At 37.2% G+C, this 21,416-nt stretch overlaps 1 protein-coding gene across 1 annotated transcript in view; it reads left to right on the top strand.

The window, feature by feature from the left end:
- Positions 1 to 21,416, top strand: part of POLA1 (DNA polymerase alpha 1, catalytic subunit) — a 185,327-nt gene that overhangs the window by 128,841 nt on the left and 35,070 nt on the right. The window contains 1 exon segment of the mRNA XM_036382543.1: positions 14,538 to 14,634. Coding sequence (XP_036238436.1) covers positions 14,538 to 14,634 — 97 coding nt within the window.

Genomic DNA, 21,416 nt, shown 5'->3' with positions numbered 1-21,416 from the left:
TATGAAACATCATTTGTTAAAGCTGTGTTCTTGGAACTAACTTATAATGGTAACAGTTTTCTTCATGAAACGGGGGTTTTTTGTCATATGTTTTCTGTGTGGAAAAGTTTTGAACTGGTTTTGATAAAACAGAACCATGGTGTTACGTGAAACTTTCAGCATAATTTGAGCTGAAGAATAGGCTGTCTTGTTTGCTCACATGGTGCTGGACAAAACTGAAATGTTCGTGTTCTGTCTCATTAATCCAGAACTCCTTTTGGGACCTTGCACAACTCTGTGAAAACCTTTAGGTTTTTTGATAACCGTGTTATGAGATATGTAGGGGAAATGCTTTTCTGCTCTGTAGGTTATCTCCTGTTGTTTCTGAGTTGGACGTATTGACAGAAGTACTTAAACTTCTTGCTTGAAGAGGCATATCTGCATTTGGTTACTCTGTTTTTGTGATCTAGATGATTTGTTGAGTGTCGTGCTTCTGAATACTCAGGCAGCAGAAACAGAGAGAATACCTTTCAGTACTTCCACATGGATAAGAAAATGCTGCCATTTTCTCCATTTTTTATTTCACTGTTCATCAGTGCTCTAATCCTGCCATCTAGATTTTTGCATGGGTGATCTTATTAAAAGAGCTCAAAGGTTCCAGCTAGTGCATAATGCAGATGAGTGCTCACTATAAGGTGGAGAAGGCTGGAATGCTCTTCCCCTTGCTGAAAACCACTCAAAAATCCTCACCTAACAAAACAGCCTGTTGGCATGGATAATAAATAGTATGAGGTTTGGCTGCTTTCCTGCTTCCATACAAGGTTGTTGTTATCTAACCTAATTTGCGTCTTCCAGTCAGCTTTCAGCTCCATTCCTCATTCCAAATGTTGAATTACATAGATGCTCCAAACAATGAGCTAGCTAGTATAAAAATTAATTTTCTGCTTGAGACAGCTCCTCTGGTTGGGTGTACTATAGTTATAAAGTTATTAATTGTTTTCTACACAAATACTTTTTTAAAATCCACTACTCTCCCAGCCTTTTGAAAAAAAAATTTTAAAAATTGAGCTTGCAGTTTTCCCTTGTACTTTTGTAAACCTTAACAAGAGAATTGACAGTCCTGGACTGAATACATTCAGTGTATCACTGAACAAAAAGTTATTGATTACCTAATGTAGATAATACAGTCTTGAAGCCTTGTGAAGAAACAATGTATTAAAGATGACATCCTTTCAAGAGACAATTTCCATTGCAGAATTATACAGTGGAATGAAGATAAAATTGAGTGGGATATATAAATTTGGTGAATAAAGATGAAAGGCTGTAATGAAAAGACAGTGAAAAAAAGCGTCTGCTGTAAAAGCTGTAAGATTGAGAGTAATATAAACTTTCCCACCTGACTGTATTTGGCTATATTGTCCTTGACATCTATGCACCCTTACTAGCAACAGTCTTGGTTTTATCATGAAGCTGAAAAGTCCTAAAGACTTTCCTTGTGGAGAGCTGAAGGTGAGCTGTGGTGTTTCTGAATAATTCTTTTGGTATTGGTTCAGGTGCACTCTCACCTGCCCTGATGTGTGTTACAGACCCAGCCTCAACATGAGCAGGCTGCTGTTTGTGTGTCAGACTTGCCATACCTGTGGAAATCAGCTGCCTTGCTGTGCAGGATTGGAGTGAGCTTTTAATTATGTAAGATTTAAGAATAACAATGTTAAAATCATAACTTTGTAAGGATAAAGTTATAAGAGTATAGAACAATGGCAATGATTTGCAGTAAGTGTATTTTATTAGGTGCTCCTGTGGTTCTGTCTAGCTTATAAAGACGGCTAATTAGGCAATCTAACTTTTTCTCAGCCAGAAGTTTTTCAGTTTACTTTTTCTAAATACATTTTTCAATTTACTTTTTTAGAGTATTGTTACTAAGTCCTCTGGGAGCACCTTCTCTGGGCAGTCTGTTCTTTCTCTACTCAAATGGAATGTCCTCTTCCTTGTTCATCATTTTATTCCCTGTAATTTGGGCACTGGGGTGCAGCATGATACTCTAAAGGATAAGGTCACTTTTTTCCAGCCTTACTGTAATTTAAAATTACATGATTGACATTTTTATTGCTTGCATTTATGAGTATTTTCCCTGGTCCTAAATTTCAGGTTGATTTTTTCATTTGGCTGTATTTTAAATCTCAGAAATACAACTTAACTAGCTTAACAATTTACATGTCTTAATTATTCATAATTTATGTTCCCTGTGAGATTCCTTGTGTTTTGCCTCCTACAAGCTTCTTATATGGTATAAGACACTTCTTTTTTAAGTGGGAAAGATTTGGAGATGCATTTGAGAGTGGAATGGCCAAAATGGCTGTGCACTGAGTACTGTGATGGCAGCAACATGAGTTCTCTTGAGGGTCCCTGCTACAGCATCAACACTCAGAGAGGTGTGTGAGAGAAGCTCCAGGGAGAGCCAGCATCATCCTAGTAATGCTTTTATTCTGTTGGATCAGTTATGAATTTCTCTAAACTACATATCATGACAGGCAGCCTGTTTAGCTGCTTTTTAGGGTTACTGAAATCTAGCTTCTCTCTCTCCTTTTAGTCTTTCCCAAGGAGATTTAGCTGGCATCTAAAATTGTGTATTCCCAAAGAGGCAAAGAATGTCACTGTGCAGTCTCAAGATGAGCCTGTTTGGTGTCTGATGAAAAATAAGATGTTTGCTCAGAGGGTGAAATTCGGTGTGCAGAGATTGTGGGTGCAAATAACTTACTTAGATGAGGAGGAGTGAATCTTTACAAACAATTTTATATGTTGCTAGAAAAATTAACCTGTATTCTGTTGTGATTGGGCTGCTTTTTGTGGGTATGGAGGTAGATGGTGGTGATGTTTATTCTAATGCCAATGTTGGCAATATGTGACAAAGTCTCCAGTTTCTCCTTTTGTCTATAGAGTTTTGGTAGGCATCAGCTCCTTCTATTAAGAGTGTTGTATCTGGTGAAGTTCACCTCTTTGAGTGGAAGTGAGCATTTCTGAGAGCAATACAACAGTTTTATCTGAGCTGTCCAGATTTAGCAAAAGTTTTTACAAGCATTGCACTATGATCAAGAACCATCTGACATTCAAGTTCAGATGTCACTTGTTCTTGCTGAAAACTTTCTGAAGTGTCTGTCCTGTTAATGAAATTCTCTGTTTCCCTCTCTCCTGTTTTTTTGGGTTGTCTTGTAAGAGCAGGGCTGTAGCTGCAGTCACAGGCTTGGGAAGGAGGGGAGGAAGTTCTGTGATGGAGCTGCTTGACTTTGTACTCTTGGTGTCCATACTCTTTCCTTTCTCAATTTATCATCTGCTATGGATTCTCACTGTTGAAGCACACTTGAATGGTTAGAGAGCTTTGTACTGCAAGCACCTGTATGTTCTGTGTGATCACTAGAATGGAGAGAGAAGTTGCTGGTAACACTTCTTAACTCTTAGGATTGTTTCTTTATGATGAGAATGTTTTGTCTTATACTGTTGTACTTCTCATTGAAGCTTCTCAAGTTGCAGATGCTCAGATGTTGTATTTTTTTCATTGCATGTTTAACTTTTCTTGTGGGACAGAGTCCAATATTTGAAGCATTTGATACAATTTCTTGTCAGATATGTTGAACTTCTTAGGAAATTTTAGTTGCTATCATCTGAAAGGTGAAATATCTAATTCAATGCTACTGGTTCTAAATTGTTAAACTGCTACTCTAAGACTAAGAGTAGTAGTCTAATGAGAAAATTCTTCTAATAATGAAAAAAAATGTTACTCAGAACACAGACTGCTGCCAAACTGGGATGTTCTTTCTCTTCCAGTCATAGCCAGCTGCTTTTCTTCTGTCCTATAGACAAAATATCCCTTGCACTTGGAGGTACTAAGTCTAATAATAACTATACCACATTCCTTTTCCAGCTTGTAGGGCAGAATTTACTCAGGAATGTTGCAAAGTAGATGCATGGTTTTCCTGTGAGGCTCACCCTCACTTGGACACTGCTCCTGAGGTTCCTACAGAGTTTTGCCTGGAAGCCTTCTTATTATGAGACTTCTTGCTTTGCCAGTTTGGAACCACAAAAATTACTTTCTGTCTTCCTTTGTATTTGGTAAAATAATATAATTTGTATTTGGTAAAATAACATAGTTCATTTCTAAAGGAATACCTGACCTGCTTTAGTGTTTTGGTGCCAGGGCTGAGAAAAAGCATGCAGTTTTCTTATCTATTATTTGTAGGAGTTTGTTGTAAAGTTAGAAAGGTTGAATTTAAGATTTCTTCACTTGCTGAATGTGAACATTCAAAACTCCCAATACAACCAGATAGTTCTGCCCAAATAGATGTGTACATCCAGGGCAAAAAACCTCCAAACTTAATTCTAGCCCCTGAGGGAAGCATGAATCTTCAGAACACTTTTGACTATACTTTTTATCCTGTTAGTCAGTAGGGTGTGTTTATGTTCCAGGATCAAAGGTGTAAAAGTAAAAACCTAAAAGTTTTTAATTCTTGCCTTGTTCTTAGGTAGACTTACACTTTTTCCTTGTGGGTAATCTTAGGATTGGTGTCTTTGTCTTCACGTTTGGATTTACCAATTGAAGGGTGCAGAACAGGACAGAATCTGTGGCTTTTTCTTGAAGTGATCTAAAAACTTAACAGTGGTGGCAATCAGTTTTATACATGCATTATCTGGTGAAACATGTGCTACCCAGAACCTTGTTAGACTGGTAGGCACTGCCAGAGATGTGTGTAGAGAAGATGGCATTAAAAACTAAAATATATCACAATTAGTTCATGCACTGATGGCAGTGCTGGTTATGGTGCTGAGGAATCAATTTAGAGTCATGGACAAGAAGATTGAAAATAACATATATTCTACCTGGAAAGGAAAGTGTGTGGGGATAAATCCTCCATCACATTGACTATATGTGGGAGGAGTAGCTGGAATCTCAGTGGAGTTGTCTGGTACCTAAGGTGTTGATTGATTTTGACTCTTGGGTAACTGAAAGTTGCCTCATAAGTCACTGAGATGTGTCTTTGTACACAACTGATCTTAGCAGAGAAGATGCTGTCCTGCATTTTGTCATCTGTGTGACATTACTGTCCTTTAGCATTTAGTAGAGCCATTCTGTTAAAGTCTAAGGAGGTGCTCCAGAGACATCAGATCAAACCTTGCTTCAGGTTATTTAACTACTTGAGCTCAAATAATAGTTGGTTAAAAATGAGAAACTAGGAGGTGAAGGTGAAGACCTCTCTTTCAAACGTTTTACTCTCTTGCTAACACCTAGAATTTAGGGAGTCACCTCCTGAAGTCTTGGAAAACAGGAATGCTGTAATCCAAAGCAGTATTTTTAGTTCCCTTACTATAAGTGATACAGTGATTCCCTTACTTTTTCTTTTGTTTTCACATGCATTATTTTACATCTCAAACATATTTAGACAAGCTTATTTGCTTCTATATCTAGCCTATTTATAGTGTTGGTTACTTAGTAAGAAACCATTGTAAAATTATTTACTTGTTCATTGTTGAATGATAATCAAGATTCTGCTTAAAAAGGCTTTCACAAATATTAATAAATATTAATAAATATTATTTTGTGGAAAAGAAATGCAACATTACCCATTTCTTAATGAAATTCTGATTTAAATAAATATGTATGGGCAAGTTGCTTACACAAGTTGCACTTTTACAGTGTATGCTTCCGGATAGCTGACAAGTGCCAAATGTTTGTGTAAAGTGTATCCATCAGTGAGGAAGAACTTTATTTCTAAAGTAAATAAAAATAAGGTTGCAAGTACTGAGCTAGATTAAACTAATTTATGTAAACAGAAATATCTTACTTCCAGACTGTAACTTGGTACTTGTGCAACAGCCTAGAATGTGAGGGCAGCACTTGTTCTATCAGCTTTTTTCATTGCTCAGCTGCAGGAAGCCATGGGTAACATCAGGGTAGCACCCTCTGTTTTTGCAAGCAGACACAAGACTCAAAACGTGCCTCAGAAAAGATAATGAGGGGTATTTTGCTCATCCTTGGCAATACACAACCATTCTTGAACATGTCAGCAGATTGCATAAAATGGTGAAAAGCAGCTCTGTACCTACTCTGCTGAGGCCTCCAGGAGACCTCTGGTAATGGCTTCTCTCTCTTTGTCATGGGGCAGGGCTCTGGCTGACAGATGGCTGATTTTTGGTTCTGGTCTGGGAGGTAACTTATGCAGATTCCTTCCCTACAGGCAGAATTTACTCCTTTTAAGGTGTTTTCATATAATCTTCTGGGTTGGGCCTCACTTGATTTGTTTTCCAGCTGTGAGAGGTGTGGGTCCTGAGGAAGGATTGTGCTACATTCTCCATGAGTAAGGTCAGGGGTCTTGTATGCAGATTGCAGCTTAGCAGAGTCCTGAGTGTTTGATTCTTTCAAGTGTAGTAGCACATCTTTTTTTGAGGTGAGTTTCCTGGATGTTTACAGTTCAGTTCTTGTTTGTTAAAAAGAGCATTATGGTTTTACAATTTTTTAATGGAAATACATGAAATTACTTGAAAGTTAAAAGAATTCTGTTCAGTGATGAGAGGTCTTACATGTGTTTATTTTTCCTCTTTTGAATAAGCAGATGACCTATAGTTAACTGCAGTTGAGTGCTCTTCAGTGAGTAAATCCATCCATTCTCTAGAATCAAACATTCACAATAAAATCCATCCATTCTCTAGCATGAGACAGAGCTCTGGAGCTGTGCTAGTTTAAGCTAGCTGGGGAATACTTGGCCATGGTGCTTTATCTCCAGAGCAAAATGACAACTTTGCTTTACAGAGATGGTTTGCAGTTCTGTTTTGCCAAGCCTTTTTTGTTAACTTTTTTATCCCAGATTATCAAGGGTTAAGTAATTCTGGAAATCCATCAATGGATGACTGACTTTGAAAGTGCTTGGGGTTTTTCCCTTAAAATTGTAAACATGAAGGGTTTTTAAAATTATGTTTGTCTTGTATACCAAGGAGAGGGTATGTTACAGGATAATATCTATGTGCTGCTTATTTCAAGCAGAAATTTATTTGAAGTGTGCAAATATTCTTGATCAGAGGCTCTTAAAATACAGTTGATTTGGGGATCATGTGGTGATTCTCCAGAGTAATGTTCCATGCTTCTGGTTGAATACAGTTTTGTAGTTTTGCTTATATGTGCTGCTGGGTCAGTCAGGTTCCAGAGTCATGTCTGTCTGTCATTGGATGTCCAGTAAAGCTCATTTGTTTGGTTTGGCATGGAAAACCTCAAACCTTAACCTTTGAGTATTTCTGTACAATCTCTATCCAAAAGTGCATCAGTGTAGGATGGATATTGAGACTGATTAGTCTGCAAATTCCTCAGTTAAACAATGACGCTGCTTTCAGAGGGAGAACACGAATATTGTAGAGGCTCTCCAGATCTGTGAGGCAGATTACAGATGAAGTTAATTTTTAAAAACGTATTTTGTTCATCTGATTTAGAATGCAAAGCCTTAAATTCTTTGATAAACCCAGCTGCTGTACCTTTTTCTCCTATTCCACTGTCATTAACAGTGACAAGTACTTTGATCAGAAACCCAAGATTACAGGTGTAAGTCAGTGGTTGACCACTGTGTGTGTTTTGTGTATGGTCAGAGCTTTTAGAACAACATAAGAAAGATCATCCACTGTCAACCCCTCTGCCTTAGGTAAGGACACCTTCCACTAAACCAGGCTACTCAGAGCTTCATCCAACAATTAGTCATTGCTGTTAGTCATTAATTGCTGTTATAATGTTCTTACCAAAAAAGATACTTCAGAGCAGATAGTGTCTGGTCTTGTTAAAGGCTCAGTCACAAGTTTTATGTGCTTGTGTCATGTCTAATTGTATTAAATATTAGTAATATCAAAAATTAGTCATATTGATGCTGAAAATTTCCAAGTGAAGAACACTTGCAATGACAAGTGTATCCTGAAGGTATGTGAGGCAGGTGATTCCCACACATCAGAAAAAGAGTGATTCTTACTTAAGACTTGTGTTTCACTGTCAGGTGTGATAACTGTGCTGCTCAGGTAAGTTTGAGTGCTGGGTGCAAGGCAGAAGTCAAGCCCAAAACTAAAAGCAGGAACCATCCTGTCTTCCTTTAATAGCAGCAGCTATTTTGGTTTGGTCACATCAGCTACCTTGCAGTTTTCTGTTTCACCTTGTGCCAGCTGTTGACCACACGGGGATGCAGTAGAATTTGGGGGTTAGTGTTCTGCCAGATTAGAAAAGAGGTGGGTGATTTTGGCTGGGTTAGTGAGTTGAGTGTGGTTTACTACATGTTTAGATGAACTATAGTGCACACACAAGACCAGCAGCAGGGGAGAGGGTTGCATTCCATTAAAATGAGAAACTGTTAACCATAGATGACATGCAGTCTTTTTGTTTAAAAAGCAACATCTCTCCAAGGAAGAGAGGAGCAGGGCTTTTAATGTTCTCATTAATTGCTAGACAGGATTTCAAGCAGGAAAAGCTCTTTTCATTTCAGTTACTTAATGGAAAAAAAAAATCTTGTAATGTGCAAGTGTCCAGTCTTCTGCTGAGCTTTTTTCCCTCTTCATTGACTCCTGCACGTACATGTAAAGATCTCTTCTTCTGTCATACAATCCATGTTAGCATAACTGCTAGGGGAAATATTTCATCACATCTAAATCCTACTATGCCCTTTTCAGTTTTCTTTTACTACTTTAGTGGACTTTGTGAGTCAAAGTCACTAAAAAAACCCAATATTGATTGAACAGGTAGATGGTTAGGAGGGTTAAGAAGGAAACCACATACACACAACCCCTCTCTATTTACTTTATTTCCAAGGCTTCTGTCAGGAAAGATGGTGACCAAACTTCTCTTGTTTTTAATGGAATTGAGTGAAAGTGGTGTGCACTTTATTTCAGCCTATTTGACTTAGACCAGCACTGTGTTTTTAACCAGGCTTTGTGGTGCACAAGAAGACCAGGATTGAGTGTACATCAGCATGAGGCAAGGAGCACGCACATTATGAGTGTTTAGTATAACATGAATTCACACTTGTGAGCTCTTGCCATGCAGGAGCATCTGCCTTCAGAATCTGCTGGTGAATAGGGGTTGTGTGCAATGCAACTGCCCTGGGTTTGCTAAAAGAACATGTGAGGTGTGTAAAACATGACACAGTAGTTGATTGCCTTGAAATCATTTTAGCATGGATAGCATCTGGATATATAAACATCCACAAAGTTGAAGTATGTCCTTTTTTTTGAAAAATAAAAAATTGCTGCACATAAGAGACATGATGGAAGATGTGTGCAGTCTATACAATCTTCTACAGTGGATTGAGACCAGTGGCACTTCCCCGAAAAAATAAATTACCCGAAATTTGCAGCACATTCATATTCAATTTCATCACAGCAGATGCTCATTAGTATGTTGTTATTAATTGGTATTCACTTTAGGTTTTGTTTAAAATGAAGATAATAATTAGGTTTTAATTACTGCATCTTTCTAAGGGGGGGAGGGGAGGAAATGCCTCTCAAAGCACTGAAGTATTTCCTGTATGCTCCATTATATCTAAGCCTTGAAAGAGTTCCTAAGACACATTTTTCTGCCAAGAGACTTCTTTTCTGTTTCCTTTTATTTCTTTCCTGTTTTTAAAATATTAAGGATTTGTTTGATGGACATACTGAATCATCATACCACAGTAGTAAGAGCCACTATTCTTTTTAATCAGAATTATCAAAAAGGCTTTTCACAAAAGTAACTCTCTCAAGCAGCTGATTAATGAAGTGGTGCCACTGTTTTGTATTATAATTAATTGAAGTAATACAAATAACTTCTGTAGCCTGTGGAAATTATCTCTTTTGCAAAGCAGTCTATTAGAGTTAGCAAACTAAATGGTGAAATTTTTTTTTGTGGATTTTATTTAATTTCTTACTGCCTTTATCATCCTTAAAACCATAGGTGACACAACAGTAAACAAAGAATACATCATAGGGAGGCCTTGAAGAAATGGGAGAGAGTCTGGTGCAGAAGAAAGCAAAAAGGTAGAAAAAGTGAGGATGCAGAAAAGACTTAAAGGGTTATGAGTGTGGTGGGACTATAGAGAAGTGTAAGAATTTGGGAGATGCCAGAGTATAAATGAAAGACTGCAGAGGAATTTGAGTAATCTAAAGAGTTTTGAAGAAGCATTGACCATCATGTATTTGGTTAATGCAGGAATTCACAGTGAAGTTTCATGCAGGTAACGACAAGGGGACAAGGGGGAACAATTTTAGCAGAGGGTATATTTAGATTAGGTATTCTGAGGAAATTCTTTACTGTGAGGGTTGTAGGCACTGGACAAGCTGCCCAGGGAAGCTGGGGATCCCCCATCCCTTGGAAGTATTGCAGACCAGGTTGGATGGGGCTTTGAGCTACCTTGTGGAAGCAGTCTAGTGGAAGCTGTCCCTGCCCATGGCAGGGCGGTGAAATTAGATGATCTTTAAGATGCCTTCCAACCCAAACTGTTCTATGATTCTAAAATTAATCTAAATAAGGATATCTAGTTGTCTGACCTGTTTCAATGAATGCTTTCAAGATATGGAGGTTTTGTGTGCTGTTAAAAGGTGTTTCATGGAATAGCACTGCATCCAGATGAGTAAAACATCAGCAGTAGAATCACTAGTTCAGTCTTCTGCTGCCTTGCTGTTGTGAGTTTCCATCAGCTTTTCCTTCTGTCTTTCCCTTTTTCTTTTCCTGATTTCTTAGCTCATTTCTCTAGGTTGCTGTGCTGTCCTTCAGTACTGAGTGGGTTTTAAAGGCTGGTGTGTTTCCCTCTCGGGTGCCCTCCTAACAGGAGGAAGGACAGTGAGGTATCCCAACTGAAGTTCCTTGGAATGTAATTTAAACTAACCAGCATTAAGGGAGGAGCCTTCTAATTTCAACACCTTAATGCAGCTGCCACCAAACTTTCTAAATAACAGAAAAGCTGGTGAGAGATTGTGCATCTTGATTTCTCCTCAAAACTGCCCTGTGTTTAGGGTAGGAAGATGGCAGCCAATGGTTATGTCTTTCCAGGGCCCCTTACTTTCTGGAAGTTGAGCTTTTGCAGTTCTAAAAAAGAGGAGGAAAGGTGGACACTGGCTATTTTTTTACTCTCTCTTTCCAGATTAAGGAAACCAGTTTTTCTTTGTCTAACCTTGTTAGAGAAGGGTCGTTTTCCTCTGGAAAAATCCTTACTCTTTGACTATGTTGTTATGGACTGAGGGAGCTGTCTCGTAAGGCTGGAGTGATGTGCAAGGGGACCTTGCACTGGAGCTGAGTTTTTAGGCATTTGTGAGACAGGAGAAGAGATGGTGCTACCCTTCAGCCCAGTGCCTTGTTCAAACACCAGCAGCTGCAGGGTCAGGGCAGATGCTGAGCCAGACGTTGTGTTTGAGCAGGGTGGGCTTGGCCATGTGTGGAGGCACCGCTGTCCTTCAGGAGCTCCTGGGAATTCTCCTTTCTTTATGTGTGCCCTGGTGGACATTATCTGGTGTGTGTGGTAGCTGAGCAAGATAATTTTCTTTTCATGACTGAGTGCTTTATGCTTAGTCATGGGAAAATTTGCTTTTCCAGTGTTCATAGTTCACCAGTTCTTCTAAGACACCTTTGGTTTTCTGCTGCGTAATCTTGTGTAATCTTAAATTCTTCCTGGGAAGACAGTTGGAGATTTGCAGTTGGCCTCATGATGTTACAGGAAACAGTTCTACAACCATTTCAAACCTAGATTTAAATTAATATTTTGTTGGCTAAACACAATGGTTTATTTTTAATACATCTGTTATTTTTATATTAGAAGCCTAATTTTTCTGTCAAAGAAGTGAATAACTGTGAATGAAAAATATATACCTTTTGTTCCTTCATCTGTTGATTGTAGTTTTAAATGCAATTCAAAAAAAATAGTTTGGTTGCATGAAAAGAACAAAATGTTCTTTCCATGAGTGGAAGCTCTGAAATAAGCAGACTTACCTGCAGAAGTTACTTCTTAAGGAAATAAAGAAATCAAATATCATGGAGTAAATAAAGACTTCAAAATAGAGTTTTATTTTCATGTGCTCACCATTCAGTCTTTCCTAGGAAGAAAGAATGCATAAGTGGTGGTAGAAATTTAGCTCCAGTTCTTCCTGTAATGCTGGGATCTTGGGTTTTCTTTACACAAAAGAATGACCATTAAAATTAAATATTATTTGGGTTTAAAGTTTTAGGCATTGGGTTTTTTTTTTTCCCTTTTTTAAACCTACAGGTTGTCAGAAATTAAGAAAATGTAAGCAATGGCGATATAAGTAGTTCTTAAAGTCCTTTCAAATTTAAGGTGCCTTGTCCTTTTATTCATAAATATGCCATGATATTAATACTTAATTGGATGAAAATCTTGAAACGTTTTGTTTTTTACCAGTTACTAAGTGTAAGATACAGGAAGCTAAAGGGAAGGAGATACTAGGACATTATCAATAAAAAAAATTGTGTGTGTGTATATAAATCTGCCTATGTGTGCATATATACATTTTTACATACTGATTTTTGTACTTTCTTTATCCATTTAAGCAGTGACTTTCAATTAGCCTGCCTACTAATATCAGGTCACGAAACTCTATAGCTGATGCTTTATTCTTTCGTGTGAGTTGTCATTCGTTTGCTTCAGTTGGCTGGCAAAGGTTGTTGTATATCCATTACCAGCAACACAGCACTTTGCATTTCTGAATTGACAAGCAGCTATATTGACCTAGCGCTTATTATGGGTCAACAGCTGCGTTAACCGACGGAAGGACTGAGGGGCAATTAAAATGAATTGGCAAAAATATATCTTCCTAATTTACTCCAATTTGTTATTTATGCTAACATTGTATGGCTTCTATGGTGACACTAAACAGAATGGACCCAATAATGGCAATTAACATAAAAATATAATGGCTAATCAAATTGACAGCAACTGTTTCTCATCATCTCGACACACAATACATTATCAAAACAAACTATTATGAAGGAGGTAATTTCAGTGTTCTATTCAACCTGCTTCATGTGTGCAGTCAGGGAGATGTGTACCAGCAATTACAGCTGAATCTAAAAAACTAAACAAATAACTTAATCGCTGTCGTCCTCCTTTTTTCTTCTTCAGGAAGCAGTAATCAGGATTTACTAAAAATAACTGGTGTATAATAGTATAATGATGATGCATATCGTAGAATAGCTAATAAGGAATAAAATATGCTTCTGTGTGTCTTTTTTTAAAATAGGTTCACATGAAGTGGAAAAAAACTATACTGTTAAAATATATAAAAAATAACTAAGCAGTAGTAATAGTTGTCAAATGTCTCAACATGACTTGCTTAATAGTTACGGATACTTACTGCATGTCAATAGAAGTGTAAAATTAGCTGAATGTAGTAGCAAAACTTGGCTTGAATGGGCAGAAGACTGAAATGGTAAGTTAAATTAGATTCCCTTAAGCAGAAATAGTTTACCAGTTGCTCCTCCACAGCATTTTCAGGATCATTCTTAGTGGTATGCTGCGTGGCAGTTTCCTGTTGGTTTAACCGCATCCTATGTTTTATAGCTCATCAAGAAGACCTTTGAGGGTTTGTGTATGTCTATCTCTGCACAAAATATATTAAAATGGACACTACTTCCAAATTTGATGCTGTTAAAATGATCTTATTCTTTGTAGTGAACAGCCCCTCGAACCATTGTTGGCCAATATCTAAAATTCTGTATCTTAAACAGCAGGAAGGGGAATGTCGTTATATGGAACAGAAGTGGAGGAGGTGAACTTGAAAGGTTTTAATTGTAGCATAGTCTAGATGGATCTCATGTCTATTCAAGCAATTTCTGGAGCACAGAACAGTGGCAGTGATAGGAGAGCATCTAGGTGTGCACTTTGGAACTAGAGGAATAGCAGAGGCTTGACGTTACTGGCCTTCAGACCATTTAATTGAGTAGCATATTCTACAGGTACACATCTGCAGATTTTTGAACTGCATGTGTGATTACTAACATGCAGTAGCCTTCACAGATGTGTACAGCAAGGTGATGATGCAGCTGTAAAGGTGTATGTGTACTTGTTCTTATTTGGGTGAGACATTCCCAAATTATGGAACCACCGCTGGAGTGGAAGAGGGAATACAGACAAACACCTGTATTCATAAAAAAAATAGACTTTTTTTTTTCTTAGTTCATTGTATTGTACAATATACTAAAGAACCCAAATTATTCCTTTGTCTTGTCATTCTTATGATTTCCATTTTCTTGCCAAGGCATCATTGTGATATGTGTATCTATAAGAATGGCTACATGTGTTTTAAGTTTCTGTAAGAACTTACAAGAACTTATAATTGATACATGCAAGTGTTTGGTGTAAATTGTGAGGAAAGTGTAGAGGTGTAATAAGGACACTTTGTAGCGTAATACTAATAATAATTCCAAAAGCTGACATGAATAGAACATATAAACTGTTGGAAGAAATCCAAATAGAAATAATCACTTTTTACTAGTGGACTTAGAAATGGGTACAAGAGACACACTTTTGGGTTGGGTTTTTAATTGCTGTCTTCTTACATTGCAGTATTCTGACAAGGCCCTGTACACTCAGCTCTGCTTCTACCGATACATTTTTGATGTGGACTATGCGATGGATAAAGTGGTTACTGAGGAAGAGAAAGGTATGTGTAAATTTTTAATTAATTAACTATGGTTCAGTAGCAATTTGCATGCTAGCCACTAGACACACTGTACTCTTCAAATCTGAACTATGAGGCTGTAATCTAAAACATAAAAGAGAAGGAAGTATGAATTTAAGAATCCCCTGTAAAGGGGAATGTGTTCAGTCAGTTGACCACTTCAAGCATATGTTATATGCCCCCTTTCTGCTTTTGAAGGTACTGTGTTTTGGAAAATGTGCTTTTCTTGCATGTTACACACTTAGAGAATCCCTTTGCTTGAAGGACATATTACCTTCAGTAAACAGATTAATTAAAATATGTGCATAATTAAAATCTACATTCAACTGTTAGTATTGAAGAGACACTTTTTATCAGGGAGAAAAAATGAGGGCACAAGAAAAGCAGTAAAGCTAATTGTCTGCAGACCACTCTAAAATAAAATACAGATTAACCTGATCTTAGGAAGACTTTTTTGTCTTCTCCCAATTACCATAACATTTCTGAACTAAAACATTTTTAAACTGTAACGGATCCATGGCTTTTGTGCAGCTAAGTGATTTTCAGGCTGACAGAAGAACATTTCTGAGAGTGGGCTAATGCTTGGAATTTTGACAAAAGGCATGTTTGGGTCCCACCACTGAAGCATGATGTCCACAGAGAGCACTGGGCTGTGTCCTCTCTGGATCTGGAGGTGCTTGTGAGGAAAAGGTGCTGCTGTTGGGACTGTCTTGACTGCTCTGCTGTCAAAATCATCCCCACCCCTGCCCTGCATCTGCACTTAAGTTACTGGCTGCAGATAAGAGATTAAATAAAATTCAATCTTTCTAAATGTTATTTTGATAAGCCACATGAAAATGAGAATAGTGTAACCTCTTAGCTAAAAACTGCTCAAATAAGCAAACAGGCTGCTTTTGGCCTCTTGTACATATGTTTCTTCCTGCAGAGGTTTTCATTTCCTCTCCTAATCACTCTAAGTCAGTGAACTCACTCTGATGCTTGCATTTCACAGTGGCTTTGTACATCCAAGGAGGTCCCAGTGTGTAGCCATGTCAGTGTGATACATCTCTGGAGATGTACTGAGGGAATGTTGTGGGGTGGATGCTGCTGGTGGCTGAAAGCAAATTGTGTGTAGGTCTCTCACCCTCTATAAGGGCATAAGAGTAGAAATCATCAGTAGAATTCACTTCATGGATGATCACATCCAATCCCCTTCTACAGCATTACACTGCATTTTTCAGGACTGTAAGTTTCTGGAACTTCATTTGGAAACCTGTAAGTTTTTCTCACCACTCAAAGGTTCTTCTCCTTTTGCTGCACTTCCAAAGTGTGTTTCAGCCTATCGATTTGTGATGACTAAAAATTCACTGTAATTTTCATGTTCTAACTTGTTTGTGTCTATTTTGTGGCCATTCACTAAATGTTTATTTGTTTTACTTCCCTTTACATCTCTTTTGTTTTGCAACTCAGGCAGAGACACTCTTAGCTTTCTTTAAGAAGAATTGGTTTCTGCTGTGTGATTCTTCCTCTTAGCACCTTTGTGCGCAGTCTTTTCTACGTTGAATTAATCTTTAGAGTATGAAAATCTAGAAATTATGTTGTATTTCAGATGGTATCTCTCCAGTGTCTTGTACACTGGGTCTTTATATTTGCTGGAATTAGATCTTGTGATGCTCTCTTGAGCATCCCACATCCTGTTCATGGCTGTTCATATCATCAGCTTGTAGTGAAGTAATGATAGAAATCCTGAGGTTTGAGAGGGTTTCTTTTCCTCCTGTCATTTCAGAATCATGGGTTTATTCATATCTCAGGCTCATGCCCCTTGTTTTACTTAATTTTCCTGCTTTCATTAATTTTTGACTGCTTAATCTCATTTGTAATATTAGACTTCAAGGTGAATAAATTCTCTCTGAAAAATAGTATGGTGGCTTCTGAATCCACATAATTTACCACCTTCTGCTTTAATGGGAAAATGTTTCTTGGACCCTGACTGCTAAGTTCAATAAAATTAGTTTTCAGAGTAATTCTTAAGGAATTGTAAGAATTCTAGTAGGTCTTTTTTCTCTTGGACAGTTAACCTTTCACCATGGTGTATTTTTCACTTTTTTGTAGCTGTTTGAAAATTATTCTATTATCTTCTTCAGTGAGCCAGTGATTTCAATCTTGGTGTTGCAGCAGGAGTCAAGGCCAGATGAATTAAATATCTTAATTTTCCTTTGACAATTGGTTCTCTTCAAAGCAATTGGCTTTGTGGGTGGGGTAAACCTATGTATAATTCTGTCCCATTTTTCAGATCTCTTTTGGGAGGAAGATGTCTTTCTACAGTATATGCAGAATTCAACAATAATTATCCATGGCTATTTGTGCCACCTTTTTGTTTTATAGATACCAGTGTCCTCTGTTTTCTTGTAACATATTTTAGGTGTGAAATGGAAATCTAGTGAACTCCCCTTTGTAACATGAAGCTAGAGTTTATTTTCCCTTGTAACAAAAAAAATTTTGTTTCCATGCCATCATTCACAAGCCATTTTGTCCTTGATCTGTGATCAGTGCCTCTATCAAAAATGGTGGCAAAATTTAAATGTAGGTTTTGTATGTCTTTGGTATTTTCAATCTCCTCTTTTTATGTGACTAAACCACTGCTTCACTGTTGTTTTGATTTTGGTTTGGGGAGAATTTTTGCTTTGTTTTGGGTCATTGTTTCTTGAAGCTCAAATTGCATGGACTTTGTTATTTCTCTTATTGCCATTTTTCCTGAATTTTTAAACACCACTTTTTCTTTTTTTGTAGATTCTGTTTATTCCTATTAGCAGCTTTAGTTGTTATTTGTGTTGGAATGTTCTTTAAAAAGAAAAAAAGTTTTGATGGCTAGAGATTGAAGATATAAATCTGTTTTCCACTGTAGTTTGAAGGAATTCATGTCTTATTCAGAACCTTGAGATTTCACTTCTAGTTCACTTGTGTTTTCTGTTCTTGCCTCTTCAAAATACAGAATCTTAATTACAGAGCAGGTTTTGTTTCTTCAGCTATTTATACTGAAGACCCACACTACTTGTTGAAATGAAATCTAAAATAATAATTGTGAAATCAGTGGGAGTTTAAAGATATCCAAGCTGCTTCCTTTCCCTGATAGAGGATCAATAGCACAGCCTACTTTTTACAGATGGGCTAAATTTAAAAATCCTCTGGCAATGTAGGTTCTACAACTACAAGTTGTACACAAAGTTTCCTGTGGTCTTTGGTGTTTTCACTGCACTTACTGTAGAGAGCTGGTCTTGGTATCTGAGGTGAATTTTGTTCTCTGAAGCTTATTCTGTGCACAATGGGTGATACACTGTTCTCTTAGAGAGTTTTACATATTTAAAACATGCAATGCTGTAAGTCTCTTTCAGCTACTAACCTGTTTTGTGGAGGAACAGCAGGAGAGTTTTCCATTTCTCTAAGTGGTTGGTTGTTGGTTTTTTTGTTTGGTTGGTTGGGTTTTGGTTTTTGGGTTTTTTTCCTAGACCTCCAGTAGGTCAGACCTACCACAGAGGAATACAGCAAAAGGATTAATTAATATGTTTTGCAGATTCTACTTCTGCTTATTTATACCAGTGTGGTGATTACAACATCTTTCACTCATGTTTTATTTGGGATCTACTGTAATCATTGGATAGTTATTGTTCCATCTTTCCATCTTTTTCCTGTTAAGAATCAAGAATAAGCTGACTGGTCTATGTGATGTTTTCTTGTTTCAGTGACTGTTAAAGTTACCTGTCATTTATACTACTCAGGAATGATATAGTTATGGGTCTTTTGTCTTTTTCTTCTTCTTCTTTTTCTTCTTCTTCTTTTTCTTCTTCTTCTTTTTCTTCTTCTTCTTTTTCTTCTTCTTCTTTTTCTTCTTCTTCATTATTATTATTATTAGCATTTCTCTTCCATACTGATGTTACCTTTCATCTGGAAGTTTAAGGTCTGTTATGATGATACAATTTAATAGGTTAACATTGTGATACAGTGCAAAGTTCTTTGTTGTCATACTAGAAAAAGTGAAATTCTGAAAATTCTGGGCTGTCTTTCTAAATTAGGAACTGTTGCACAGTTAGTATTAGGTTAAAAACCAGTTTAATTTTTAATATTGCTATTCCCAAACCCCTAATTTAAGATACCAGTAATAATAGAAGGGCTGCTTGTTCTCAATTATTTTTTTAATCTGAAAAGGGATAAAATGCTCTATTATGAGTAGCAACATACTCAGCATGTTTTCAGCACTTTCTGACAGGTTTTGAAGCTGGGCTGTGGGTTTAATCAGACCTTGCTACTTAGGTGAGCAAGCAGAGCAGTGAAAAGCAGCAGGAGTAACAAAGTAGTAGCATCCTCTCTTCATGTAGATGAAAAGGATGGGCCAACTATCAGTGATTTTGAACATCTGAGGTTCAAATATAGGAGTATGCTCACTCTGTGTGCCTTAACTTCGGAATGGAAACCAATGTATTTTTATGGCTATGTCATCAGGAGATCAAAATAGTGTAGTAATCTTTATCTCATTATTCCATTCAAACATTGGCATTGTTAAACATTCAAAGATATTACTGTTTTCATTTTGCTTCTACTACAGTAAAATGAAAACCTCTGAAAGTGAAGAGAAATGGAGCCCCCATAAAGTCACTACAGCTACTGTGCCTTGCACAGATGTCTCCCATTCAGTGTCTCCTGACATCATTTGACATCAAACAGAAGATAAGGATGCTGCAATCTACTTATTCACAATGCATTAGTATTCCTGAGGCTGTTTCTGGTGCTGTGATCTTTTTGGGGAAATAGGATCCTGGTCATAGGATTTTTGTCTGTTCCATACTGTAGAAAGGGACTGGAAGCTACTGCCCTTCAACTGGCCCATTTCTCTTAGAGGGAAGGTCACAAATGTTGTTTGCAAGATATTTGAGTGTTTCAGAGACAGAAAGTGCAAAGCTGCTGTGGTGGATTCTTTCCCAGAATATATTTAACAACCCATGGAGGTTTGAATCTGAAAAGTCTCAGCATACCCTCTTAATGGATAAGCAGAAGAAAATGAGGGTGGGAGGAAGATAACTTTGGGAAAAGCAGTTAAATACTTCTGTGTAGCAGGGAGACCTACATCTTTGAGGTATATGCCACTTTGTGGAAATAGAATGTAATTGTTTTGATCATATACTTACAGGCTGTGGTTTTGTAAAACCAAATGCATATTCAAAGGATGTTTTCATGCTTTTATTACAGCTTCTTGTCTGCACCTCACTCCACCCTTCCATGCAAACATCAAAAATCCCTATTTTACTTTATGGATGAATAAACTGAAAAATTTTGTTGGGAAAAAAGAAACTTCTGGGCTGTTAGACCTAGATGTAAAAAAAATCAGTTCTGAATATTTGTGTGAATCCTGTCAGTTCAGTGGTGAGCGTTTTTCCTCAGTGTGTTCATAACTTGGTGTGTCAAGTAGCAAACTGAAGTGATTTTTTTTTTTTAATGGAAGACTTCTTGTAAATGAGAACAATTTGCCACGTTTTTGTCAATATACAGACAGAAGGACTACAGCAAAGTACTTGCTGCAGTAGTTAAGAAAGGGGATACAATTTTCTACCTGTGAGCTCCAGTGGACTATAAGGAGAGATTGTATCAATTATCTAGGTGTGTCTCTGTGTGTGTGCATTTATTTGTGAGATGGCAGCAGCTGAAATCTGGCCTGTCTCTTTTCAGAAGGAGCAGTTCAATAAAAAAACATTTCTGATGGCATCACACCTCCAGACACCATCAGTAAGACTTCAGTTCACTGTAGTGATCTCCACATCCAAGCAAATAAAAGCTCCTCTGCACATTTGCTGTCAAGTACTTTGTCTTCCAATCATGTTGTTTTGAAGAGACTGTAAAATAATAATTTTCAAGAATTTAATCTGAGTCTTTCTTCAAAAGCACTTGTTCATTTTTCCTTTAATGTATTGTTTTGAAGAGAAAGACTTGTGAACTTTTTTCCTTTTGATTTGAGTCACTATTTCTTGAGATTTCTTGAGTGTTTTTAAATTAACTTTTTTGGAAAGCAAAACCTACTGAAAATTATGTGCAATAGGGTTTCTGAGCCTTTTGCTGTCATATATGTCAGTTAGGTTATCTTTAAATCTTAGGTTATCCTCCCCTAATGATTGTGCCTTTTTTATTGATATTAGACATTTTTAAGATCTTAAGTGTAATGTTTCTCCATTTTGTTTCTGTTCATATTGCCTTTTTGTTAAACCTACAAAATCTAAATGACCCCATTAACATTGTACATTTCTATAACCTTTTCTCTGAGCATAAAACATGATGGGTTGGTACACCTCTCTTGGAGTTGTTTCCTCTACTTGTGAAGGAAATAAATAGAAATAATGAGTTAAAACAGTTATATCTACAATGTGGAAAATCTTTGGCATGAGAGAGAGTGCATTGACTGTGGCTCAGGCACTAAAAAAAGGGTTTTGATTAATGAGGACTTTTTTCCCTTGCACATTGTATTAATGTTGCAGATGGGATGAAGCAGTGGCTTAGCTAATTTCTGACTCCTCATAAATTGGAATGGTTATTTGACCATGGGGTTTTTTGTATGTGGAAAAAAAAAGTAAACAGAAATACTTTCTCATTTGCACTTCAGAATTTTTTTGCTACTGAAGATGAATAGGTGCAGGTCAGTTGTCATCTCTAACCCCTGAATGGTGTCATCTCTCGTGTCATTTGCCTCTTCCTTTATCACTTGTGAGTTTCTCTAAACAGAAAATATTTCTAAAACAGTTTTT

This window comes from Molothrus ater, chromosome 2 (assembly GCF_012460135.2).
Source record: "Molothrus ater isolate BHLD 08-10-18 breed brown headed cowbird chromosome 2, BPBGC_Mater_1.1, whole genome shotgun sequence".
Lineage (NCBI taxonomy): Eukaryota > Metazoa > Chordata > Aves > Passeriformes > Icteridae > Molothrus > Molothrus ater.
This window is presented reverse-complemented; position numbering and strand designations above follow the sequence as displayed.